General features: G+C 44.8%; 1 protein-coding gene across 1 annotated transcript; it reads right to left on the reverse strand.

The window, feature by feature from the left end:
- Positions 1–81: 81 nt before the first annotated feature.
- On the reverse strand, positions 82–27,070 carry CPN1 (carboxypeptidase N subunit 1). The gene is made up of 9 exons (XM_084904097.1): positions 26,455–27,070; positions 21,495–21,691; positions 16,785–16,940; positions 13,966–14,148; positions 12,127–12,238; positions 8,881–9,020; positions 6,636–6,735; positions 3,766–3,884; positions 82–694 (listed from the first exon to the last, which is right to left on the reverse strand). Exons 1-9 carry the CDS (start codon positions 26,675–26,677, stop codon positions 596–598), a joined length of 1,329 nt encoding a protein of 442 aa, XP_084760223.1. The 5' UTR covers positions 26,678–27,070; the 3' UTR covers positions 82–595.
- Positions 27,071–27,920: the final 850 nt, after the last annotated feature.

Raw genomic sequence — 27,920 nt, forward strand, 5'->3', positions numbered from 1 at the left:
ATATATATATATATATATATGCGCTCATTGTTTAACATGTCCATGTACAAAAATGGGTAGTGTGGGTTTTTTGTTTTTTTTGTGAAATCCTTTTCTTATCAAGAAACTACTGGCTATTGCTGAAAGGGTCCTCTGGGATTTCAGATTTGCTCCCCGGATCTTGCTATGGGAACAATATCAATGGTGATCCATGCATCTCAGCATTTCAGCTGTGCATTCAGAAATATCCCTTGAGGACCTATGACCTTGAGAGACGATGCTGACAGAGTGGCCAGCCAGCCAGAACCAGTCTCTGGGTGCAGCAATGGGTTGGCACAGAGCCTTCGGGACCCACTCCGTTCACACACGATCAGGAAACCTTGCTGAACACCGCTGAGTCTATGTACTACTGCGTCAGGGGGGGCTTACCCCTGGAACAGATGGAGATCGTTCTAAACTGTTCTGAATATATTTATAGTTAAATACGTCTCAGATAATAAAATAGAAAGAATGCTTCATGCGATCCGATAGCAGGACCAGAGCCTTTCTGAAGTGCTCCCGGGCCAGCTCCCCGGCAGGGACTGGGCCTCAGCCGCCTCTGTCTCTCTCCCCGTGGCTACCCGGGGCTGGACTTGCTTTGGTGAGAGTCTGCCTCCGGGTGCTGCGCTGGGGACTCGGTTCCCTTAGGGATGCTTCTCATGAGTTGGAAGTCAACCTGGAAGAAAAGAAGAGACCGCTCAGAGAGGTGAGGAGGCCGTTTGGGGACTCCCTAATATTGGAATTGGGGGAGACCTGTCTGGACCCGGTTTCACCACAGGTGCAGGGGGTCACTAAGGAGAATCATCACAGCAACGACCCACAGCAGCCCTGGTGGTGTCGGATAGGCTTGGCTGCTATTCCCCCAAAGTGCTGCCTAAGGCAGCACATAAGGTGTATCTGGATGAACTTCATATTCATCCACTTTATCTGTATTTGAAAAAAAAACTATACCTGCAACTCAAACCAATACTGTGGCCTAGGACTTAGTTCTTACTAAGACCGAAGGTGTCATAATAACCCCGTTCCTTGGACTGTGCGAGTCACAGGCGGCGGGCTCAGGCATGCACTCGCTTCAGATCCTTAGAACTCAACTTTCTACCATCATCGTTGAGAAACACAGAGAGGAGAAAAGAGATAGGTTGTTAGTATGGATTCATATATATATATATATATATATATATATATATATATATATATATATATATATATATAATTGATTTTTTACAGAGAGGAAGAGAGAGGGACAGAGAGACAGAAACATTGATGAGAGAGAATCACCAATCAGCTGCCTCCTGTACACCCCCAACTGGGGATGTGCCTGCAATTAAGGTACATGTCCTTGACAGGAATCAAACCCAGGATCCTTCAGTCCGCAAGCCAATGCTCTATCCACTGAGCCAAACCGGTTTCGGCGTAGTATGGATTCTTAAATTAATTAATGCATAATTTCCAGTAATACCTGGAAACTTGCCTGCTGGCTGTGTACACGGATATCGCGATGGTATTGACCATCTATCTGGGGTATCCTGGCTGTGCGGGAGCTGGAGAACCATCCCAGGGAGCACAGGGAGAGGGAGTGGCTCAGGGTTCTAACCACCCTTCCCTGAGGCATCCTCAGCCTCCCTGAGACAGCTGGAGCTGCTGAGGCCAGCTGGCAGTTGAAACACTTGTGACTAAGAGGGCTCTCCAGGAGATTATGTCTTGCCCCTTTCACAAAAATCCACAGTCAGCTTTTCTGCTACTTCCCCAAAGTCAGGGAAGTCAGCACCAATGGCACTACGGTAATACAGGAATTTAGAAGAGAAACAAGAAACAACAAAACGAGGAAAGGAAGAGGGAAATGAAAGAAACATGACATCCAGAAGGCTGTGGGAAAGCAGAGGGGAGAACCCCGGACGCTGGGAGGTATCTGAGAGGGTCTCCATGGTAACATGAAAACCATCCAGTTAATGATCTTCCCCTCCCCCCCAGCCAAGGTTCTCCGCTTTAGAATGGGAAGACTCTACTGAGACCAATAAATGGGTTCTTAGTTGTTATGGTATCTGGGAACTGTATTCAAAACACAATATATTAATGGATTATGTTAATTTATTTAAAGGCCGTATGACACCGGAGTTGAAATATTTTGAAGCAGAGCATGTCACTCAAGATTTTTAGTTGGTTGTATTTGGCCCTGAATAGACTTGCTTTATTTTTTTGAAATTTTTATTTTATTTTATTTTAAAAAATATATATTTTATTGATTTTTTTTACAGAGAGGAAAGGAGAGGGATAGAGAGTCAGAAACATCGATGAGAGAGAAACACCAATTCAGCTGCCTCCTGCACACTGGGTATGTGCCCACAACCAAGGTACATGCCCCTGACCGGAATCGAACCCGGGACCCTTGAGTCTGCAGGCCAACACTCTATCCACTGAGCCCAACTGGTTAGGGCGAAAATTTTATTACAAATAGTAGTGCATATGTCTCCTTTTTTCCCCCATTTACCTCCCTGCGGCCTCACCTCCCCCCTTCCCCCAACCCCCAACTCCCGTCCCCACACATGCCCCTCCTCTCTCCCCCAGTGTCTTGTGTCCACTGGTTAGGTCACAGGGGTCCTCAAACTTTTTAAAGTGGGGGCCAGATCACGGTCCCTCAGAGAGCTGGAGGGCCGGACTATATGAACTACTAATTCCTACTGTAACACCTCGGCTGCGCTCACTGCCCAAAAAACCTGTCGGGCCGGATCAGACTCCTCTGCGGGCCGCATGTGGCCCGCTGGCCGTAGTTTGAAGACCCCTGGGAGATGGTTGGGGGAGGGGTAAGAGATCAACGGAAGGACTTGAATGCATGCATATAAACATAACTAATAGACTTGCTTTATTGCAAGACACATGCATACTGCTGCCTAACTGTCATTTGATTTTAGGGTAGATGAGGAGCAGAGGTTATCGTAAGAAAAAAGGGAGATTGGGACTGGGGAACAGGCTACAGTGGAAGAGTTACTCTGCTTCCTGCCTCTGCATGGAAGTCATTTACAACATGCAGGAGATGGGAGTGATCGCGGAGCCTCCTTATCGTTAAGACCCTGATCTAATAGGACTAGAGCTCAAAAGATTTGGGCTTATAGATGAAAATTCTTTGCTTCTCATGTAAAACATGCCACGGAAAGCCGAATGTCAGCTGTTTCTTTTCTTGCTGAGGCGCGTGGGAAGGAAGGGGGTCTGGGCACACGGGGCACCAGAAGGGGGCAGAGTGCCATCTGGTGGTAGTCCTTGCTGATGGCACAGAAGAATGCAACCCCTGGGAACCCGTGTATCTGGGCCAGGCCTCCCGGACTCTGTGAACTAACATTTGCCGGGTACTTTCTATGTGTCGGCCACTGCACTGCATGCTTTATAGGCAGGCTCTCATTTCAGTCTCTTGTGAAGGCAGTGCCATTGTCACCAGTTTGCGGGCGAAGATGCTGAGGATGAGAGTGATTGGCTGATCTGTCTATAGTCAGTGGACAAATGAGCTGGATTTAGAAGAAGAAAGCGTTTTTAACCAGTGTGCTATGTTAAACAGAGGAAAAGGAAAAGTCCAAAGGAAGCGGGGAGGGATATAATAGCAAAGGGATAGGAGAAAAATTAGCATAGGAGAGCAATGAGATTTTTTTTTTTTTTTTAATGGGGAAAGAGGAAAGATTAGCAAAGAGTAGAGCTGTGCAATTGGCTGTTTGTGACTCTGGATAAGTGACGCGTCCTGCAAAAGCCAGCCTCACTCACCCGCATTGGTTCCCCGGGACCCACGGTCACAGACACAGTCTTTGGGTCGCACCCCGGTGCCGTGGCAGTGACAGTGTAGGTGCCTGGAAGCAGCAGCCGGAAGTAATCACCATGAGCACCTAAAGTTACAAGGATATGACTCAGTCTGCTGATTAGAAACTGCCCCAGGTATACAGTCTTTAAATGAAAACAAACAAACAAACAAAAACAAAAACAAAAACAAAAAAACGATCTTAATGGTGTAACCAAACTGGTTAAGATCTACAACAATCATAGGCTGGTTTACCTCATAGGAGCATGGCCCTCAGCTCCTGAGAAACGGGAGTTTCCCAGTGCTCTGCCCTGTGAATACGGTGTTTAACTCTGGACTGCGTGTTTTTAAAAACGCATGCCCAGGAATGGGTCCCTGGGAGAAAGCTTGAATATCTGTAAATGGTTTTGCTTGGTAAAGAGAAGTCACGAGACCTCTGTTTCAATACCGGAAAAGCCACCGTGAAGAAGTGTGTGCCTGAAGAAACAAGCATGGGAAGTTTGGGGCTAAGTCGCTGGGAGGAAGATGTAGCGATGCAGAAGCAAAGACGGCTGGGACCCACGGAGCTCCCACAAAGGACACGAGCTGCGTTAGGAAGCTGTGAGGCCTGAGGCGGACACAGAGGAGGGTGCTGGAGAAGCACCATGGCTGTGCGGTGCACGGCCGGCCTCACGGGGTGGGGGCCTGGGACGGACAGCCAGCGTCTCCGTGGTGTTGTACGCCTACAATCATCTTACATCGAGTGGGAGGGCTGGACAAAATGACCACTGAAGGTCTGACTTTGAGAATCCTATTTTCAATACATCTGCCATCATCTCTAAAAGAGAAAAATAAAATTCAAAAGGAAGGCCTGGCCAAAACTGGTTTGGCTCAGTGGATGGAGTGTCGACCTGTGGACTGAGGGGTCCCAGGTTCGATTCCGGTCAGGGGCATGGGCCTTGGTTGCAGGCACATCCCCAGTGGGGGGTGTGCAGGAGGCAGCTGATCGATGTTTCTTACTCTCTATCCCTCTCTCATCCTCTCTGTAGAAAATCAATAAAATATATTAAAAAAAATTTTTTTTGAAAGAAGGCCTGTCTATGGCAGGGGTGTAGCAATTTGGCTAATGACCTCACGTTGCTTTTGAACCAATTGTGACCATGCCTTTAAATTTCTTTTTAAGTGTATAGCAATGAATAATTGAAATAAGTGCAATTAAGAATGAGACAGTCCCTAAATAGAGAGAAAGTCTCTTTTCTGCCCCCTGTTCAATGTCTGTAATTTACTTTACAATATTTTAGTAAAAGCAGTATCTTATTGTACTTATGTTAGACAGTTTAAGTCATACCCCAGGGCTATCATTTTCTTAACCAAGGGCTCACATCCAGGTGTGGCGGCGAGGACTGTATCAGAAAGGCCCAATTCCAATAAAAATTAAACCATGTTTGCATATAAACAGTCATACACTCAGAACCAACATGATTAAAAAAAAAATACTGAATTAAAAACCCACAGATCAAGACATCCTTCACCACAGATAATTTGACAAACTTCCTCCAAAAGGAAGTCCACGGGCCCTCCTGCTGGGAGCACCAAAATCAGCCTCGTTTTCTTCCTTGCCAGTTGGTCCAGCTATCCTGTTCTTTCCCTGCTACGCACTACCATAACATCGGTCAAGAAATCCTCATTTTACTTAAAAAGAAAAAAGGGGGGAAAAAGAAAGGCCCAATTCCAGATGCAGCTATGATGAGGGCTTCAACTCTCTTTATCTCTAATCAACACTAGATGCTTTGCTAAGTAGGATAATGAATGCTAGCAATGAGTTAGTTGCTAGTCACCACCATCCCCTGAGGTAAAAAGTAGCAAGTTATTAGTTCAGCATAATGGATACTGGAAATGGGCCCTTACTGGTGACATCAGAGTTATTCAATATCTGTAGATTGGCTAGAATGTTTCAGAGGCATTCCCCACCCTTGGCGTGAATAAGGTATGAGTCTAGCAAGCTCTGAAGCTCTTAGGGATGCTGGAGGTTTGATCTCTAAACAGTCCTGGTCCCAGCCTGATGCTTCCCTAAAGAATCCTGCCTTCAGGGTATCACACTGTCTTTGTCTTGAATGAGCCTTTCATGGAAGGTGTGTTGGGATGTCTTAGAGAACATGAGTAATCTCCTTAAAGCTGAGATTTCATCCAGTTTCAACAGACTGTCTGAGCTGTAAGGTGTCTGCTTGGTGTGGTAGATGTGGCTGAGCTTTGCCGGTGTTGAGGCTGTGAGAGGCAGGCAGGTGTCACTTGTCCCTAACCATTGGTAGCCACTGTGTTGCTTTAAAAACAAAACAAAACAACAACAAAATCCTACAAGCTGTGCATGATCCAATGGGGCTGGTGCAGTTTGCAACACCATTGTGCATGAGACGTTCTGTACCATGTAGGAGGTTCTGTCAATCTCGCCCTGCGCCAGGTCTATAGGATGCATCTTGCTAGCTCTGTCCTGAATGGAGGTGTAGTGACCCGCTCGGGTCAGGGACAAGACTAAGCATCCGGTTTACAGTCCTTTCCTTTTCTAGCCCTTTCACACCAGTACGAGAGCTATTAATAGCTGCAAACCCAGAAAACACGCCTAACACAGTGATAGGAGGAAGTGGCTCCTGATGCTAAGAGAGATGTGACATTGGCATTTTCCTGGTCCTTGCCTCTTAATTCACTGTTCCCATTTCTATTGCCTTTCCCTCCTCCAGTCCCTGGCCCCCAGTGGCCTTGATGTCCCTGTGAGTCTCGCTGGCTTCCAGTTTGGCCTCCTGATTATGAGGAAGAAGAGGGAGTGAAAGTTTCCTTCTCACCCCACTAGGGAGTGGCTACCTACCTGAGGTGACATCATGGTTAATCCCACTGACAGATATGACAGCATTAGGGAGATAATTATTATTCTCATCAAGCACCATTCCCTTGATGCCTTGGTGTACCTGTCAAAAAAAAAAAAAAAAAAACCCACAAAAACTTATGGTATAACTATGATCATAAAACGTTGTACAGTGTTTTAGAGTCCCCACAGCCATGTCTCATACACTTTTGCATTTAACTCACAAAGATTAACCTAGTAACCTGGGCTCTCTGTCCCCTCTCCTTACACCAGATAATGTCTTTTAAATAGAGCAATCAGAACAAGCCCATTAAATTGTAAGTCAAATCGTGTCATACTCAAACCCAACTCGGAGCAGCAGCTGATGTTCTTACGATGGTCCCTAAAGCCACAGCCCCAGGTAGCTGGCCGGCCTCATCTCCTGCTACCTTCCCCCCTGCTCTTGTGATTATTCCAGCCACAATAGTGTTTCTGGCTTTGTATTTTTTTTTAATTAATAAATATTTAAATTGTGATAAAATACAGGCAACATACAATTTCTTATTTTAACCATTTTAAATGTAGAGTTCAGTAGTGTTAAATGCATTCACATCGTTGTGCAAGCAATCTCCAGATCTTTTTCATCCTGTAAAACTGAAACTCTGTACCCACTAAACCAGACCCATCTCCTTCTCTCTTTAGACCCTGGCAACTACCATTCTACTTTCTGTCTATGAAATTGACTACTCTTTTTTTTTTTTTTTTAAACACACACATATATATATATTTATTAATTTCAGAGTGGAAGGGAGAGAGATGAGAGTGAATCATTGATCGGCAGCCTCCTGCATACCCTCTACTGGGGTTGGGCTGCAACCCAGGCATGTGCCTTTGAGCAGAATCGAACCCAGGACCCTTCAGCCCTAAGGCCGATGCTCTATCCACTGAACCAAACCAGCTAGGGCTTGACTACTCTTGATATGTCATATTCGTGAAATTATAAGGTATTTGTCTTTTTGTGATTGGCTTATTTAACTTGGTGTAATATCCACAGGGTTTATTTATGTTGAAGCATGTGGCAGAATTCCCTTCTCCTTCTTTTTTTCTTTTGGTTAATCCTCATCTGACAACATTTTTCCATTTTTAGAGAGAGTGGAAGGGAGAGGGAGAGACAGAGAGAGAGAGAAACATCAATGTGAGAGAGACACATTGATTGGTTGCCTCCTTGTAGCCCGACCAAGGCCAGGAAGGGGCCTGCAACTAAGGTACATGCCCTTGACAGGAATCCAACCCAGGACGCTTCACCGAGCCAAACTTGGCTTCAGCCAGAATTTTCTTCTTTTTAAGGCAGGATAATATTCCGTTTTATGTATATATCATATTTTGTTCATCCATTTTTCTCTCATTGAACACTTGGATTGCTCCACCTCTTGGCTCTCAGGGATACTGCTGCTATGAACAAATCTCTCTTTAAGATCCTGCTTCCAGTTTTTTGTTTTGTTTTGTTTTGTGTTTGTTTGTTTGTTGTTGTTTTTTGATATCTACCCGGAAGCAGATTGCTGGCTCCTATGGTAGTTCTATTTTTAATTGTTTTGAGGAACAGTAGTATTGTTTTTCATAGCGGCTGCACCATTTTACATCTCTACCAACAATATACAAGGGTTCCAACTTCTTCACATCCTTGCCATTTGCTATTTTCTGTCATTGTTTGTTTGTTTGTTTGTTTGTTTGTTTTCTAAAGCAGCCGTCCTATTGGGTGTGAGGTGGTATCTTCCTGTGGGTTTGATGTGCATTTCCCTAGTGACTGGTGATGTCGCACATCGTTTAGTGCTGGTGTTGGCCTTGCAGTTACTTTTGTGTCCGCACCGAGGAACCCCCTTTTCTCCAGACATGTGCACGGTTCTCTCCCTTACCTCCTTTAAGTCTGTCTAAATGTCACCTCCTCAGGAAGGCCTCTTCCTAGCATTTGGCAATGTTATAAGATTTATCTGATTACTTTGCTTATTGTCTGTCTATCTCTTCTCGCTAGAATATAAACTCCATAGGGACAGGGGTGTTTGTGGCTTTATATGCACGATCCCCAGCATAGAGTCTAGTTCCTGATGGATAGTTCTGCTCAGTCATGTTGAATGGATACGTTTCATTGGTAGAAGAAGCCCAGATATATGGTTGAGTCAGAGCAAAAGTGAGCCTTGAGCCACACAGAGAACCTTGCTGCCGCTGGAAAAACCTTTTTCCATAACCATAAAATTGAAGAGTTCAGTGTTACCTGCTCCAGGAACTGGATGAGGGCTTCCCGGTTACCCAGCCACTCGCGCGGCAGTTCCTCTTGGCGGGGAAATTTGTCGCAGCTCAGTTCCAGCGTGATCTCGAAGCAGTTGGTGTGGAGATAATTGAAGTCTTGCATTCCTAGGGGAAAGAGCAAAGGGCAGACTGGAACCACCAGTTTCCCACCCGGTGGGCAATTCCAGCTCTAATCCCAATCTCTCCACACACCTCGTTATTTTCTACTCTTCCTCTTGATATTCACTTCCTCCTCTGTAAAGCCTTCCCCCCTTTCCCATCCACATGCCTTTCTATTGTTCCATTTTCTCTCTTCGTAAGTGCCCATTTGTCATCTCTACCCTCAACTCCTTTTGCATTTAATGACTTAAATTCATTTCTTGCCTCTCCTAGCATGTCCAAAGTCTGCTTATTGGCTGTGCCTTAGCGTTACAGTAGGCACATATATTGCTTTCTGGGGACAGGTTTCCTCTTTGGACTCCGATGCCCTCCATCGTAGGGAGGTTAGAAGTGAGACATATTCCTTGCTTTCACATTCCTCCTCCTACCTAAGAACACAGCCCGAACCTGGACAACAGTTACCAAGAAAAACAACCCTGAAAAAGCAGAACGCAGTTGTATTTTCCCTCCATCAAAGCTGGCTGGTTTCTACCTTCGGTATTATTCAGTTGAATTATTTTAAAATATGTTTCTGATGATTAGAATGGTGTTTATACCACAAATTTCTTTGAGTTAAAAATTACCTATTTATACTCTGCTGGAAAACAGACCCCCTACTGTGTGGGGACATGAGAAAACTCCTACATCTCATTTGCCAATTTAAGATGGAAATCCTAAAATTTAGTTTTAAAATTCTGGCAACAGATAGAAGCGTATACAGAAAACTCATTGATTATTTAGTGATTCACCACATATTCACAGCATTTGACATTATCTTGTACTTTATTTGTTTGTTCTGTAACTGTTTTCAGTGTATATTTATATACCCTAACAAAATGATAGCAACTTTCACCTCCTCCCTGAGCTACTGTGTACAAGCAGCTGTTATAGGAAGCTGGAGAACAACTATAGCCAGCTCCATCACTTCTCTCTCAGAATTAGAATAAGAAGGCTGCATCTTCCAGCTGAATACAGATTGCTGGGCCTTAGCCCAGAGTTTCTGGTTCAGTAGGTATGCAAATTCAATTTGCATTTCTAACAAGTACCAAGGGATGCTGATGAGGCTGGTCCAGAGGCCACACTGTTGGAACACTTGTTTTAATGAAATTGATAATCTTGAAATGGTGCCAGCTTAATTTGGGGCCACGATTCTCAATGCTTTCCCAAAGGATAGGAAGGGAAGAACAAGTATAATTGGAAAAGATATACTTGATATTTTATTTTTTGAGGGAAAATAATCTATTGCTTTCCTAATGCAAACTAAAGAATGTAAAGTTCAACAAAATCTTCTTGCTCTGTATTCAAGTGAGTTTTCAGCCACTCTGCCAGTACATGGCGCCTCCCTAACCTTCCTCCTCCCCACTCTCCGCAGGACCAACTATCAGCTTAGTCTTCTCCAGTGAGCATTCTGCTACTTAGGCTCCAACCAGGCCAGACTTGAGAGGACAGGGAAAGACAACCGCTGACATGTGATTGCTCAAAGGTCCCAGCTTCTTGCTTCAGCCTCTTCCCTACCCTTAGGTTCCTTACCTACCGAAGGCTCATCTACAGAGGTTCTGTCTCAACTCCCTGCGATGGAGAAGGCCCCGGGTGTAGAGACAGAGCTGCTTGCCGGAAGTGTCTGCTGCATTATCAGTGGCCAATGTCCAGGCAGACTCCTGATCCTGGGAGATGGGCAGGGAGGGTACCGAGCATATACCAGAGGCAATGTGTGTGCCCAGGCCAGCGCCTCTCCTCGCCTGTTGCTATGTGAGGCATATCTCTATGCGACTTAGAAAAAGCCCAACATTTGTAAGCCAGGTATTTCCAAATGCTTTATGAGCATTACTCTATCTAATACTCATATCAAAATGATGGGGCAAATATTGTTATTCTTTTTTTAAAAAAATTATATATATTTTATTGATTTTTTTTACAGAGAGGAAGAGAGAGGGATAGAGAGTTAGAAACATCGATGAGAAAGAATCATCGATCAGCTGCCTCTTGCACGCCCCCTACTGGGGATGTGCCTGCAACCAAGGTACATGCTCCTGACCGAAATCGAACCTGGGACCTTTTCAGTCCGCAGGCCGAAGCTCTATCCACTGAGCCAAACCGGTCTCGGCAATATTGTTATTCTTAAAGTACAGATAAGGAAACCAAAGCTCAGAGAGGTTAAGAGGTTAGCCTGAAGCCACATAACTGGTAAATGGGCAAGCTGAGTTTCAACCCAATGTGCTGTTGAAGCCCACACTTTAACCACTTGACTATATTATTTCCCTCCTATGCCCCAGTATTCTGTGTAAACCACCAGTTTTAAAAAGGCCACAAGGCCGAGAACAGTTTGGCTCAGTGGATAGAGCGTCGGTCTGTGGACTGAAAGGTCCCAGGTTCAATTCCGGTCAAGGGCATGTACATTGGTTGCTGGCACATCCCCAGTAGGGGGTGTGCAGGAAGCAGCTGGTCGATGTTTCTCTCTCATCGATGTTTCTAGCTTTCTATCCCTCTCCCTTCCTCTCTGTAAAAATTCAATAAAATATATTTAAAATAAATAAATAAATAAAATAAAAAGGCCACAAAATGCCATTAATGCTAACTTAAGACGTTGCCATTTTTAGATCTGTATCCCCAATGCAAGATTCTATAGTATTCCTGTCACTTCTCTAAGAAGAAGAAGAAGAAAAAAAAATGATAGCCCTGGCCAGTTTTCTCAGTGGTTAGAACGTTGGCCTAAGGATCAAAGGGTCTCAGATTCGATTCCCAGTCAAGGGCAATTACCTCCACTGCAGGTTTGATCCCAGGCCCCAATTGGGGTGCGTGCAGAAGGCGACCAATTGATGTGTCTCTCACACATCTATATTTCTCCTGTCTCCCTCTCCCTCTCCCTCTCCCTCTCCCTCTCCTTTTCCCTTTCCTTCCCCCTGTCCCTCTCCCTCTCTCCCTCTCCCTCTCTCCCTCTCCCCTCCACTTTCTCTAAAGATCAATGGAAAAAATATCCTCAGGTGAGGATTTTATAAAAAAGGTAAATCAGAAGGAGAAATGAGTCTCACCCTACTTCAGCTTGAAGCACTGCTGTAACCAGGCCTCCCCTTACCCTTGCTGAGAGAATACCAGGAAGCCCCATTGGTGATGCCATCCGGGAAGTAATCCCCACAGTTCCAACCATGGTGCATCCATCCATGTGCATAGGAGTAGACCTTGGCCAGCTGTAGGGACAGTGGGCAGAAATGAACTTGAGTGTTTCCCACTCACATTGCGATGTTCATACTTAGAAGATGTGTAAAGCCAAGAAACCCTAGGTATAAACTACTGATTATTTGCTTTAGTGAAAGAAAATACCAGCCAAGATAGAGATTGTATGTGTGTGCAGTGGATTATAGTTAAGCAACCTGAGATCTGATTTTTCCACTATCTTGGGACTAAATTTCTCCAAGTGTAAAGTGAGGGGTGGCACTAGATTATATATAAGTCCCCTTCTAAGTGTACCATTTCTTTTTTTTAATTATTTATTTTTCTATTTTAAAATTTATTTTTCAATTACAGTTGACATATAATATATTTTAGATGTACAACATAATGATTAGACATTTCTATACCTTATGAAGTGATCACCCTAGATAGGGGTGTCGAACTCAATCAGAGAAGGGGCCAAAATCTAAAATCCAGCCTAAATCGCGGGCCGAATGGTTTACTGAACAGTCATAAACTGACAATGTCATAAACTGACAGCGGAGTGCAGTGATGACAGCGCGGTGCGGGCCACATTGCAAGGCCTGGCGGGCTGGATTTGGCCCGCGGGCCTTGTGTTTGACACATGTGCCCTAGGAAGTCTAGTACCCATCTGACATATACATAGTTATTGCAATACTAGAGGCCTGGTGCATGGAATTCGTATATGGGTTGGGTTCCCTAGGCCTGGCTGGTGATCAGGGATGATTTTGGGGTGACTGGTGGGGTGATCAGGGAGCCCCCACTGGCACCCACCTTGGCTGGCCATTGCCACCACAGGCTGGGGCAACTCCTGTGTTGAATGTCTGCCCCCCTGGTGGTCAGTGCACATCATAGCGACCAGTCATTCCACCATTTGATCAATTTGCATATTAGGCTTTTATTATATAGGATTACTGACTATATTCCCTATGCTGTACTTTACATCCCTGAGACTATTTTTATAACTGACATTTTGTACTCCTTAATCCATTTCTAGATATTCCATTTTCTAGCTGAGTTTTGTAAAAGAAAGAAGATAGGACTTCATCAGGAAAAAACTGTTTTGAGGGTGAATTGTGTATTAAGAAAGGAATTTATTTAGAATCTCTATTCATTCCCTTCCATTACTATTTTCTACCAGTGAAAAAAATGAGATATACTTGCTTTGCAAAGGAAAAACTGGTATTATTCTCTATGTAATTCATTAATTGATGAATTAATAATTAATGTTATAATTGTAATAATAAATATCATTAAGTTATATACATTATGTTATTAATAATATGTTAACTATAAAATAATCTTAATTTTATTCTACTGCTATTTTTTTAAACTATGTGCATAGTCTATTTTTCATTAATATAGCCCTACTATCATGAAATTGCAAATCAGAGCCCCCCAAATTCACACTTAATGCCACTCACTCACCACCATCATGATTAGTCTTTGGGCATATCTCTTGCTTGTCATTAGCTTAAGTACTTTTCTTACATTGTGGTAATTGTACTATAAAAATTGCCTATATACTTAATTTTTTCATGACACTTTGGCTCATCACTCAGAACAAAATGCAGTTTTCTAGGCTGTAAGCTCCTAATGAGCAAGCAGTGCTGCCAGCTATTTTCTGTGGTCTGTACCTCACAGGGTCCTGTGTTACTGACTTGGCCTGGGTTACTCTCCTGAGCCCCAAGTTCCCAGCTGGACAAGCCGCCGTTCTGCATACCTTCTGGAACAGCTTGTCGTCGGGCGTGGGGGTGTTGGCAGTGCGGCGGTAACCCCGGAACCGATGCTCCAGGGACTTGTCATACGGGTAATTGGCCACCACTGCCCCTCCATGGAGATTGGCTGAAAGGACAAAGTTGAAGGATTGTATCCACCGGATTATGGCCCGAGTCTCAGGTTCCACCTGAGGAGAGATGAGAGACATCTGAATAAGTTTGTCAGTGAGTGCCGGGACCGGTTTGGCTCAGTGGATAGAGCGTCGGCCTATGGACTGAAAGGTCCCGGGTTCGATTCCGGGCAAGGGCATGTACCTTGGCTGCGGGCACATCCCCAGTGGGGGGTGTGCAGGAGGCGGCTGATCGATGATTCTCTCTCATTGATGTTTCTGACTCTCTATCCCTCTCTCTTCCTCTCTGTGAAAAATCAATAAAATATATTTAAAAAAAAAAAAAGTTTGTCAGTGAGTGGCCTGAGGAGATAGCATGTCCAAATAAGACAGGTCCTACTAGGTATGAGAAGTATAGGTGGGGAAACTTTTACCTTTTTTATGATGGTTTTAAAAAATTAAATGGAGCCGAAACCAGTTTGGCTCAGTGGTAAAGCGTCGGTCTGCGATTGAAAGGTCCCAGGTTCGATTCCGGTCAAGGGCATGTACCTGGGTTGTGGGCACATCCCCAGTAGGGGGTGTGCAAGAGGCAGCTGGTCGATGTTTCTCTCTCATCGATGTTTCTAGCTCTCTAACTCTCTCCCTTCCTCTCTGTAAAAAAGCAATAAAATATACTTTTAAAAAAATTAAGTGGAGCTGAAACCGGTTTTGCTCAGTGGATAGAGCATCAGCCTGCGGACTGAAGGGTCCCAGGTTCGATTCCGGTCAAGGGCATGTACCTTGGTTGCGGGCACGTCCCTGGTAGGGGGTGTGCAAGAGGCAGCTGATCAATGGTTCTCTCTTATCGATGTTCTAACTCTCTATCCCTCTCTCTTCCTCTCTGTAAAAAAATCAATAAAAATATATTAAAAAATAAATAAGTAAAAAATTAAGTGGATGGCCCTAGTCAGGTAGCTCAGTTGGTTAGAGCATTGTCTCATACACCAAGGTTGCAGGTTCAACCTCTGATCAGGGCACACATAAGAAGCAACCAATAAATGCATAAGTAAGTGGACAACAAATCCATGTTTCTCTCTCTCTCCCCCATCCCTCTAAATAACAATAATTAAAAGAATATTATCTTAAAAATTAATTGATGGAACCCTTTTTCAAAATGAAATCTTATATGGAATCCTAATATAGAAAACAGATAAAAAAAAAGAGAGCATTTAGGGCAGTGACATCATTGTGTGTGACACATGTCAGGACGCGTGTGGCCAAACCCATAGAATGTAGCACATGAAGAGTGAGCACTAATGTAAATTATGGACTTTGTGCGGCAACGATGAGTCAAAGAAGGCTCGTCACTTGTAATAAATGCATCAAACTTGACCTCTCTCTGCCCCCCCACCTCCCATTTCCCCACTGCTTCCGTGGCTTCTGAGGCACCTTGGCAGAAATGCAGGGCTCTGGTAAATAAATGTGGAAAACGCTGGTTTACAGTAATGGTTTCCAACCTCCTCCTTCGCCTAACACATCTACTGTGATGTTGACATGGTCATACCCCCATTTCATGGATTAGAATAGTGTAATATGGGCCAGGCTTGGCTAAGAAGTAAAATCCCACCCTACTGATCGCATATTATAGTGCTCATGAGGGATGGTATTCCAAGGAAAGTCACTGGACTTATAATACAAGTAAATAATTTCCATCTTCACTGTCTTTCCTCCTCTCAGAGTGGATGTGCTTAGGGTTATGTGGTGCTAATGTGTCTCAGGAGCAGGCCCACAAGGAGGATGAAACCGTTTACATCACCAGGGGTGACGTGACAGGCCTCTTGGGGAAAAGGTTGGGACCACCACCACCTCTGACTGGAGAGCAGGAAAATGAGAGCACGGTAAAGTAGTCAATGCTCATATAGAAAGGAAAGAGGAAAACTATGCATAAGGTCAAGACGCTGAATTTCTTTCTATAGCTCATTGTGTATTTTTTTTCAAATATATTTTATTGATTTTTTCACAGAGAGGAATAGAGAGTTAGAAACATCGATGACAGAGAAACATCGACAGCTGCCTCCTGCACACCCTCCACTGGGGATGTGCCTGCAACCAAGGTACATGGCCTTGACTGGAATTGAACCTGGGACCCCTCAGTCTGCAGGCCGATGCTCTATCCACTGAGCCAAACCAGTCAGGGCTGTATAGCTCATTGTTGATGAGCACACAGTCCACATGTAAGAGAGATTTCTCTATAGAAAGCCAGAGTTCTGTGTCAACAGTACAGTGCAGTGGAAAGAATGTTGGATGAGGAGTGGGGAAGCCTGGGTTTTAAATCTGATTCCATCAATTATAGCTGCGTGAATTTAAATTATTTTTTTTTCTATAAGCGTAGCATCTATAAAACAGAGATGGATAACACTGATAGAGGCACTCGCCACACAGTGCTACAATGATCAACTGAAATAATTTTATAAAATTCTGTGCAACTGTATGATACTGCTTTCACTTCCCTCACTGCCATGGCCACTCACATCAAACATTTTGTGAGCAGGTGCCCCTCGGAGGTCCCTATGCTGGGGGAGGGAATAAATACAAAGAGGCAGTTATTACTACTCTGGGGACATGAACATGGAGTTGAGTTGATGCCTAGTTTTTGCCTCTTTAGTTGATGTGAAGATTTCTAGAACTTCCAGATGCTGATTTACCTGCTTCCGTATGTAAATTTCTTCCCATACCTGGCTCTCCCAGTTGTCTGGAAGGGGCAAGTGGTGGTTGGGGCCTCCGTACTTGTCATTGTAATAGATGTACATATTGAGGTCGGGGAAGTTGCGGTTCAGGTCCACTCCATTTGCATTGTTTCTGCCAAGCAGATATCCAGAAGCTTCTGGGCCCTAGTGGGAAAATGAAGAGAGGGAAAATGAAGGTTTCAGACTGAATCCTATATTTGAAGAACCCCCTACTTAAAAACAAAACAAACAAAAAATCAGTTTTACTGAGATAAAATTTATGTACCATAAAAGTCACCCATTTGAGGTCTACAATTCAATTAATTTTAGGATGTTGAGAGAGTATACAACCATCACTGCAATCTAATTTGAGAACATTCTTATTACCCTAAGAAAAACACCTCATGGCCGAAACCGGTTTGGCTCAGTGGATAGAGCATCAGCCTGCGGACTGAAAGGTCCCAGCTTCAATTCTGGACAAGGGCATGTACCTTGGTTGCGGGTACATCCCCAGTAGGGGGTGTGCAAGAGGCAGCTGATTGATGCTTCTCTCTCATCGATGTTTCAAACTCTCTATCCTTCTCTCTTCCTCTCTGTAAAAAATCAATAAACTATAAAAAATAAAAATAAATAAAAACAGAAAAACACCTCATGCCTTTTATAGTCACTCTGCATTTTCACTCCAACTCTTGTAGATTTGCCTTTTCTGGACATTTCACATATGTGTTTGGCTTTTTTCATTAGACAATGTTTCTCAGGTTCCTTCATGTTGTAGCATGTATTAGTACTTCATTCCCTTTTATTGGTGAACTAGAGGTCCAGTGCATGAAATTCTGCACTGGTAGGGTCCCTATGGCTGCTGGCTGCCACCGGGGCCTCCCTTCCTTCCCCTAGACAGCCCCACCCCCTGGGTGAACTCCCGGACAAACTCCTGGCCGATTGAGGGGACAATTTGCATACCATGCTTTTATTATATAGGATAGCTGCATTATATTTAACACATTTTGTTTACCCATTCACCAGCTAATAGACTGTATTAGTTGTCCGGGGCAGCCTTAACAAATTACCACAAATTAGGTGACTTATAACAACAGAAATTTGTTCTCCCACAATACTGGAGGCTAGGAATTTGAAATCTAGTCATGCTTGCTAAAGGTTCAGTGGATGATCCTTCTTTGTCTCTTCTAGCTTCTGGTGGCTGCTAGCAATCCCTGCTGTTCCCATGAATCACTCCAATTCCTGCTTCCATCTTCATATAACTTTCTCCCCATCTGTTTGTGTCTCTGTATAAATTTCTTCTTTTTTTTTTAATGTTTTTGTTGATCTTTTTTTTAGAGAGAGAAAGAGAGAGGAGGGGAGAAAAAGAAGGGAGAGAGAAAAAGTAACATTGATGAGAGAGAAAAACATGGATTGGCCACCTCCTGTACCTCCCCTACTGGGGAATGAGCCCCAGCCAGGGCATGTGCTCTGACCTGGAATCCAGGTGACCTCTTGGAGCATGGGGTACATGTGTCGATGCTCAACCACTGAGCAACACCAGCCAGGCAAATTTCTTTCTTCTTATAAGAACAACGGGCATATTTGATTTAGGGTCCACCCTAATCCAGTATGACTTTATCTTAACGTGATTACATATGCAAGATCCTTATCTATTTATATATTGATAAAAACCTAAGCAACTGTTACAACTAAATGACCGGTTGGCCAGTCACTATGATGTGCACTGATCACCAAGGAGCAATCGCTTAATGCAGGAGCTGCCCCCTGGTGGTTAGTGTGCTCCCACAGCCAATCTCCCACTGTCAGCCAACTTCCCCCGGTTCCTCCCCTGGCCAGCAAACCTCCCATGGTCCCTCTTCCCATCTGGCAGGCCTCATCCGGCAGCCAGTCTGGCCCCAATCGGGACTGGGCGAGATGGCCCCCATAGGCCTTGATTGCTGGCCAGGCCTAGGGACCCTACCTATGTATGAATTTTGTGTGCTGGGCTTCTAGTTTTCAAATAAGATCACATTTACAGGTTCCAGGTAGACATGAATTTGGGGGGATACTTTTTCAGCCAGTACATGGACATTTGGGTTGTTTCCATTTTGGGGCTATCACGGATAATGCTGCTATGAACACTCATGTACATTTCTTTGTGTGGATCTATGTTTTCATTTCTCTTGGGCAGATACCTAGTGGAACTGCTGGGTCTTAAGGTAAGTCTATATTTAACTTTTGCAGAAAGAGCTAAACTTGAAAACCCCACCATCACTTTTATTTATTTTTAAAAAATATATTTTATTGATTTTGTACAGAGAGGAAGGGAGAGAGATAGTTAGAAACATCGATGAGAGAGAGTCATTAATCAGCTGCCTCTTGCACACTCCCTACCGGGGATATGCCTGCAACCAAGGTACATGCCCTTGACCGGAATCGAACCCGGGACCTTCCAGTCCCCAAGCCGACGCTCTATCCATTGAGCCAAACTGGTTTCGGCCACCATCACTTTTAAAAGTTAGTATACTTGCTTATCTTTCTTCTGAGTAATATCAACCTCATGCTTACACTACAGATTTTATCACTTATTTGGTTATGTATTCATTCATTTATTCATCCATCTATCCATCCATCCATCTACCGTGTTTCCCTGAAAATAAGACATCCTCCGAAAATAAGACCTAGCGCAACTTTGGGAGAAAAAATTAATATAAGACACGTCTTATTTTCGGGAAAACAGGGTAGTAACCAACACTTATTTAAATCCATCTCTGATAGACACTGGGGAAAGATAGTAAGACATTATTTTACCATTCCAAGAATTCACAGTATATGTGGGGAGGCAGATGTTTATATAAATAACTAAAATAAATTCCAGGTAATGTTTTGGGTGGCCTTGGAGAAGGGGAATAGTGTCCACTGAGCCCTGCTGACTGAGAGAGTAGAGCCCCATGCGGTGGCTATTCCTAGAAGTAAGGTGAATGGTTCAGCGCTGGGCAGCTAAAAACGCACAAAGGTACTACCAGTCTCCTATCTTTCCAAGAAATCTACTTTTCACAAATTTCTTCATTTTCATGGCATCCTGCTTATAGTTTATCCTTAGATCTCATTGAGAACATAATGTTTTTTGAAGATCTCTTACACTTCATACATCAATTTTATCCAGTGAAAAACACTTATCTGCTTTTTCAGTTTGGAGTTTGGCTTTTCACTTCATGAGATCATGATTTTTTTCTTATGCCTCTCAGGGTTTTTCACGATTTTTCTATTAGTATCAACGAGCTCTTACCTGTTCCTATTAACAGCTATGTTAATTGACCTCCCAGTATTACTGCTCACATGGGGCCATTGGCTAAGCAGGCCAGTAAGGAATCCTCTTAACAGAAGGTTCCCATAAACAGGGCTGGTGGTAGATCAGTTTCCTGTTATTGCTGTAACAACTTGTCACCGACTTAGTGGCTTCAAATAGCACAAGATCATTACATGTGGAGTCTTGGAGAGAAGACTGCAATGGGTCTTACAGGACTAAAAGCAGGGCTGTGTCCTCCGCAGGCGCTCGGGGAAGCTGTCCCAGCATCCCGAGGCCACCGCATTCCTGGGCTCCTGGTCCCTCCTTTGGCCTTCACATCTTCCAATCTCTGACTCTGGCCTTCTGCCTCCTCCTCCCACACCCAAAGGACTGGTGGTTGATGACACTGGGCCCACCCAAATGACCCAGGATAGTAAGGTCAATTGTTGAGCAACCTTTATTCCATCTGCAACTTTATCCCCCCTTGCCATGTAACATACCATGTTCACAGGTTCCTGGGATGAGGACTTGGGCATCTTTGAGGGAGTTGGGGGGCATTATTCTGCCTTACCTAAAGCTGGCTTTTTAAAAAATATTTTTAATTTATTTCAGAAAGGAAGAGAGAGGAAGAGAGAGATAGAAACATCAATGATGAGATGGAATCATTGATTGGTTGCCTCCTGCACTCCCCCTACTGGGGATCGAGCCAGTAGTAAAATATATTAAAAAAAAAAAAAAAAAAAAGAATTAAAAAGCTGAATACTACACTAGTAGAGGAAAAAATACCTACAGAAATAAAGTATGATGAATCTAAAATTAACTCCTTACTTCACAGCTCTGGGAAAAGCTTGATCTCTGCCATCGCCTTCCCCTTCAGTCCCCCCCGCATGCAAATGTGTCTTGAAGGAGGAAGCAGAGCATTTAGGGTTCGAAGCTAGAAGTCCAGGGAAGGAGGTCTGTTTTGCAATATCCCTCATTCCTGCACACTATTTTCCCGTTTACAAAGTGTCCTCACAAATATTGCCTCATTGACCTTCCCAATAAAGCCAGGAGGTCAGCTTGGCCTGCGTGGCCCAGTGGTTGAGCATCGATCTCTGAACCAAGAGGTCACGGTCAGGGGCACATGCCCGGATTGCAGGCTCCATCCCCAACGTGGGGCTTGCAGGAGGCAGCCAATCATGATTCTCTCTCATCATTGATGTTTACCTCTCTCTCCCTCTTAAAAAATATATATATATAACAAAAACAGGAGGTCAACTGGAAAGGTGTGGCGAGAACTGAAATTCAGAGAGCCCACATCATTGCATAGGGTGTTATAGCTGTGAACCCAAATCTTCATACTTCCTTATATTTCTTTTCTCTCTATGACGTAGTGGCCCTGAGAGGACAGATTGTCTACTGGCTTTTACTCTGTCCCTGACGATGGCTTTGTTCCCTGCACAGCGTGGTACCTGGGCTGCCGCCACCTCGTAGCCGTCCGGGTTCATGGACGGCATGATGTGGATGCGCGTGTCCTGGACCAGCCGCAGGATGCGCGGGTTGGCGTTCCGGAACTCCTCGCACAGGAACTCCGCCAGCTGCAGCAGCAGCTCCCGGCCCAGCACCTCGTTGCCGTGCATGTTCCCCACGTACTTGACTTCGGGCTCCACTGCAAGCGAGAGAGAGACACGCGGGGCAATCAAAGATGGGGAACGTTTGCAAATGCCCTGGATGCCTAACTTTGCCAAGGGACCTCTTCCCTCTGTTTTATCAGCGAGTCAGAGAAAAGCTCATGCTTCCGGTGGGTCTTTCCCAGCAATCCCCAAGCCCCTTCCCAACAAATGGCAGTCCCGAACGCTACAAGAACCCATGCCAGGGACAATAAGGACTGCCATGCATTGACTCCCTACTGTGTACCAGACCTCTGTGCTCACACTGCTAATCTTCACAGGAACCTTGGAGAGGGGTCGTTGTTAGCCTCAGGATGAGGGCCCTGGGGAGGCATGAGGCTAAGTCACTTGTCTGAAGTCACCCAGCTAGTGAGTCTGAGAGAAAGCCCAGAGAGCACTGACAGTAGCTCGCTGCTTCTCAGAGTCAAGTCTTTTAGGGTCAGGGCGGTGTTTTCCCAAGACCTGCTCACATGAAATGCTCTCTAGGCCAGTGGTCGGCAAACTCATTAGTCAACAGAGCCAAATATCAACAGTACAACGATTGACATTTCTTTTGAGAGCCAAATGTTTTCAACTTAAATTATACAGGTAGGTACACTGTTATTAACTTAATTAAGGTACTCCTAAGCTGGCCTTTGCTAAAAACTCAAGAGGCCAAAGAGCCGCAGTTTGCCAGCCACTGCTCTAGGTTATACTATTACCGTCTAATCATCTTGGTTGAACACTTAATTTTCCTCGTACTTAGGAAACGAAAACCTCTCCTTAATATCCGAGAATGTTGTGTTTTGAGGCACAGAGTGGGAAGGAATTTACCTAAGTCTCACTCCCTAATCTTCTCATTGGCTACATTAACTGCTCAAAGAAAGCCAGAACTGAGGTCAGGAAGAGAGCCTCTAGAACCGGTTAAAGAAAGCAACTCCTGCCCCTTTTTAGAGGAAGGAGAAAAGTTCTGGCCAAGTGATTTATCTTCCTCCCTCCATGCTTTCGCTTCCACCCATCTTCCTGTCTCTGTGATTTTCTGATTCTGGACCTCTTCATCTCTATATTTCCAGTCCCCCCTCCACATCCTTGTAGGTTCTAGGAAGTGAACTCACTGCTGAATTTCCCTTTTAAAAAATATATATATATTATTGATTTCAGAGAGGAAGGGAGAGGGAGAGAGAGATAGAAACATCAATGATGAGATGGAATCATTGACTGGCTGCCTCCTGCATGCCCCCTACTGGGGACTGAGCCCACAACCCGGGCATGTGTCCTTGGCTGGAATTGAACCCTGGATCCTTGAGTCCACAGGCCGACACTATACACAGCCAAACCAGCTAGGGTTGAACTTCCCTTTTATGGTGCTTACCACTTTCTACTCTAAGTTTTTACCTAATTTTGCATAGGTCTTATTTTCTTTACTGGATCTGGCCTTTCTGAATATATATACATTTAAACAAATTTTTTAGGGCATTTATCTTAGTGTACCTACAGCAGTCTTTCCCCTCCAAATGTCTATAACTCACAAGGATCATGTAGTAAAATTTCCATAATGTGTAGTCTTTAATCTTAGTGCATTTTTTAAATCTTAGATTATGTCTTTCTTACTTTTCTTAGTATTAAAATATCCCTTCTTTTAAGAAGGATGGTGATAGCAGATAGTAGGTAGTATCTTCAACATCCTTGTTCAGTAAACCCACAACCAATGTACATGCCCTTGACTGGAATCGAACCTGGGACCTTTCAGTCCGCAGACCAACACTCTACCACTGAGCCAAACCAGTTTCGGCAATAAAATACATTTAAAAAAATTTTTTTTTAACTTCTTTGAAATCTAAAAGTGGGCAACGACTGACCTATAGAAACTAACAGAGTGCTTTGCACTTAGTAGGTGCTCACTGTCAAATTCTACTTTCAATAGAGCATGTGGAATACGACCACTTACAACCACCACTGCTGACATTTTGGTTTCATCACATCTGGATTATTACACTAAATCTCCTACTTGAACTCCTTGCCTCTGCCCAGCCCCATTAAAGAGCATTCCCCTGAGTCAAAGGTCTGCAAACTTTTATTATAAAGAGCCAGATAGAAAATACTTCGGATCTGTGAGCTATATAGTCTGTGTCACAGCTACTCAACTCCTGCAGTCCTAGAACATACGAAAACTAGGCAAGGCTGTGTTTCAAAGAAACTTTATTTGCCCCAACAGGTAACTGCTCTGAGTGATCTTTACTAAGTTTTTTTAAGTCAGACCATGCCACTCTTCTGCTTCAAACCCTCCAGTGGCTTCTGGCTTCGCTCAAAGGAAAAGGAAAAGCCAAAATCTTTACAAAAGCCTGTAAGGCCCTCCCCAGTCTCCTCCTGTTCCGCTGCCCTGACCTTCCTGCTCCAACCTGCCTCTTGCTCTCCCAATGTCCACTCCGCTGCAGCTGCAGGGCCTCCTTGCTGTTCTTCACACGTGCCCAGCTCCTGTTCTCTCCCTGCCTGTGGTGTTTTCCTCCCCAGTATCAGTTTGAGGACATACTGAAATATCACCTTGACAGAGAAGCTTTTTCTACATAGCACTGACCTCTCCCCTACTCTGTCCATAGTACTGAATAACATTCTCTATCTCTTTCCTGTGTGTTTTTTTTTTTTCTAGAGCACTTATTTTTATCCAATACAATATAGTATATATTTACATAGTTACCCATCTATCGCCAGTCTTACCAGCTAGAATTAAGGCCCTGAGGGCAGTGTCTTCATTTTATTCTGCTGTATATTCAGAATTTACAAACGTGCTTACATATAGTAGTAACGTAATATTTGCAGAATGAATAATGAATAAATGAAAGGAACAAGTGGATGAAAAGCTAAGTTGCAGGTCTCAGAGGAAAGAAGGACCGAAATGAAAAAGCCTGAAGGAAGGCTTGAATGCTAGAAAGTGGAGGCGGCATGCAGAGGAGGGCATGGAGCAAGGAGGGGCTAACTCTGCCGCGTCCATTAGCACCCACAGGCTCCACAGTGAACACACGGCACGAGTCACAGCAGGTGCTTGCTGTGTACGTGAGGCTTCCAAGCAAGGCCCTTATCTGCACTTAATCATTCACTCTGGCCTTCCGTTAGCCACATCCCACCACCCCCCCCCCTACCCATTGGCCATGTGATATTCTGACGCGTCACGGACAGAATCCGCCTGGTGTGCAGCTGTCACTGAAGGCCTGTAAGCAGGGGGTGAGATGATTGGATCAGCATTTAGGGAAATTATTCTGGCATCTCGGTGTTAAACGGAAGGCTCAAAGAGTGGTGGCGTTAGGAGTCAGGAGGTCTGTTGGGAGCATAGGATAAATGCTGAGGCCAGTGGGCAGCAAACTCATTGGTTAACAGAGCCAAATATCAACAGTACGATTGAAATTTCTTTTTTTTTTTTTTTTTTTTAATATATTTTATTGATTTTTTACAGAGAGAAAGGGAGAGAGCTAGAAACGTCGATGAGAGAGAAACATCGACCAGCCGCCTCCTGCACATCCCCCCACCGGGGATGTGCCCGCAACCAATGTACATGCCCCCGACCAGAATCGAACCCGGGACCTTTCAGTCCGCAGACCGACGCTCTACCACTGAGCCAAACTGGTTTCGGCTGAAATTTCTTTTGAAAGCTAAATTTTTAAAACTTAAACTATATAGGTACGTATATTGTTATTAACTTAATTAGGGTACTCCTAAACTGGTCTTTGTTAAAAACTCAAGGGGCCAAAGAGCCCCATGTGGCTCTCGAGCTGCATTTTGCCAACCACTGGCTTAGGCAGGTTGGGATGAAGTTTGGGCTAGGAGAGAGAGTGTGGAAGTGAGCAGAAGAGAGGGTTGAGGTGGACAGTTTGGAGGAACTGACATAAGTTGAATGTCACCATTGTTAGAAGTAAAGCAGTGAGAAATTAGAAAAGACTCGAATGCCACCCATAAATGAACAGTTAGATACAACCATGAGATGGAATGTTATACAGCCAAACATGATGATGTGGATCTACATTTACAGACATGGATGCCATTCACAAACGGCTAAGCAATAAGAAATGTAGTTGCAGTATGATTCCACTTTTATAAAGTAAACAGTGCCAAGGGGTTTTAACTCTGCATAGAAAAAGTCTGGAAGGATATACATCAGTAGGTTAGCAAGGTCACCTGTGAGTGGTGGGGTTATGACTGAGTTTCTTTCCCCTCTCTAATTTCTCATTTTAATCCGAACATCACTTGCTTTTATGATAGAAACAAACTGACAACAACAACAACAACAACAACAACTAATGCAATGAATAAAACTAATACCCCAGCCCCCAAACCCTCTCCAGGACGCCACACTCTAGCTCACCATCCTTCCCCAAAGAAATATCCCGAAACCCTCCTCAGTTTCCTGGCAGAACTGGAAGGGCTAATTGTCTCTGCTTCTGTCTCCTGAGCCATTGGATAGAGGATGACAGAGTAATAAGGGGTGAGGGAGGGGCAATGGGAGGAAAGGAAATGGATAGGATGGGGGATGGGAGCAGGGAAGAAGGTCCTGAGCAACTGGAACCTAACAAAGAGGAACCACCTGGAGCCTGAATGGAGATTGCAGCTCCCTAGAGGCGGAGGCCACTGAGGGCTAAAGCAGGGACAAGTTCTCAGCACAGGCTGGAGGAGAGAGAGATGCTAGTTGACAGATGCAGGGGTCCAGGACCTCCCTCCCCTCCACCCCCCCCCCATGACTAGATTTGTAAGGAAGGGTCCTGCCCTCGACGCTCCAAGGACTGCTGGGGCTTACAGGGCTCGTGGATTCCAGGGTAGTCGCTGAATTCCAGCACATAGAGGTGCCTCCCCTTCACGCTGCGCCCCACGCTGTAGACACGCGTGATGTAGGGGCATTCGTTGTGCACCTTGTACAGCGTCCGCACCAGCTCATCGTAGCGGTGGTGGCGGAAGGTCACCGGGGCGGCCCACGGGAGGAGCAGGGAGAGGCGGAGGAGCACCGAGAGCAGGCCTGACATCCCGCCGGCCTTCTTCCGAGGGGTTCCGGCAGGGAGCCACCGTCTCCCCCAAACCTGCCTTCTTCCGTCAGAACCCCAGGGCCGGACCAGCTCTCCCAGCGGCCGCAGGGAACGCAGCGTGCCGCACCTGGAGGAAGCCCACAGCTGGAGGTTATTCCTGTGGCTCTGGGATCATCCCCTCTCCTCCCCCATTTCTCTGCCTCTCGGAACGCAGGAGAACCCTTTGAAGGGTTTTTTGCACGTCCCCCAGATTCGGTAGTTCCACGGATTCTGGCTTACTGATTAACTGCACTGGAAACTGGCTTTCAATAAATAGCTGCTTATAACCCTTTGACTCCCAGAGAGCTTTGGGAAACTTGGGCGATGCTTGTTCCCTATGTGATAATGTAATGTGTTTTTAAAGTTGATTTCAGAGAGGAAGGGAGAGGGAGAGGGAGAGAGAGAAACATCAATGATGAGAGACAAATCACTGATGAGCTGTCTCCTGTACGCCCCTCAGGGGAGACTGGGCCTGCAATCTGGGCATGTGCCCTGACTGGGAATCCAACGGTGATCTTCTGGTTCATAGGTTGCCGCTCAGCTGCTGCCTGTTGAAGTTTAAAGAAGAGCAATAAAAGGGAGCTCTCTGTCCCTTTCCATCTGTCGCACACACTCTGCGGCCAGGCCATCTTTCTGAAACACAACTCGGTCTTGTCCCTTTCCTCCCCCAAAATATTTAAACAGATACCCCTGGAAAAATGAAAAGATAAGCCACAGGGTGGAAATAAACAATTTTAAACCAGATATCTGGCAATATATTCAGAATACATCAAGAATTCTTACAACACAATACTAGAACAAATAACCCACGTTAAAAACGAGTATAAGACTTGAATAGACATTTCATTAAAATAGAGATATGAATGGCTAATAAGCACATTTAAAGATGTCCAACATCACTGGTCATTGGAAAGATCATAAACATAGGTCATGAGGGCCTGGGTGAGGGAGAGAAGTTTGGACTTAACTAAGGAGAATGGAGAACCAATAAGGAATCTGAACAGTGGAATCAGGGGGCAAGTTGACACGATGTGATTGGCTGTGTGCTGGCTACAGTGTGACCTGTGCAGAGGAAGGGGGTTGAACCCAGGCAGGAAGTCAGATCCGGTTAAGGATGAATGAGAGCAGGACTGAGGCTCTGGCGGTGGAGGTGAAAACAGTGGGGCAGTTGGTTATGAGGATCCACAAGAGTGGAAACTGAGTG

Source organism: Pipistrellus hanaki (assembly GCF_964339955.1).
Source record: "Pipistrellus hanaki genome assembly, chromosome: 14".
In the NCBI taxonomy this organism is placed as follows: Eukaryota; Metazoa; Chordata; class Mammalia; order Chiroptera; family Vespertilionidae; genus Pipistrellus; species Pipistrellus hanaki.

Bases quoted from the DNA above. Each gene is read 5' to 3' on its own strand.
- CPN1 (XM_084904097.1), bottom strand. From the start codon at position 26,677: ATGTCAGGCCTGCTCTCGGTGCTCCTCCGCCTCTCCCTGCTCCTCCCG. The intron at 21,692-26,454 runs GTAAGCCCCAGC...TCTCGCTTGCAG, and splicing joins CCCTGGAATCCACGAGCCCT to TGGAGCCCGAAGTCAAGTAC. The intron at 3,885-6,635 runs GTAGGTAGCCAC...TTGTAACTTTAG, and splicing joins TAACCATGATGTCACCTCAG to GTGCTCATGGTGATTACTTC.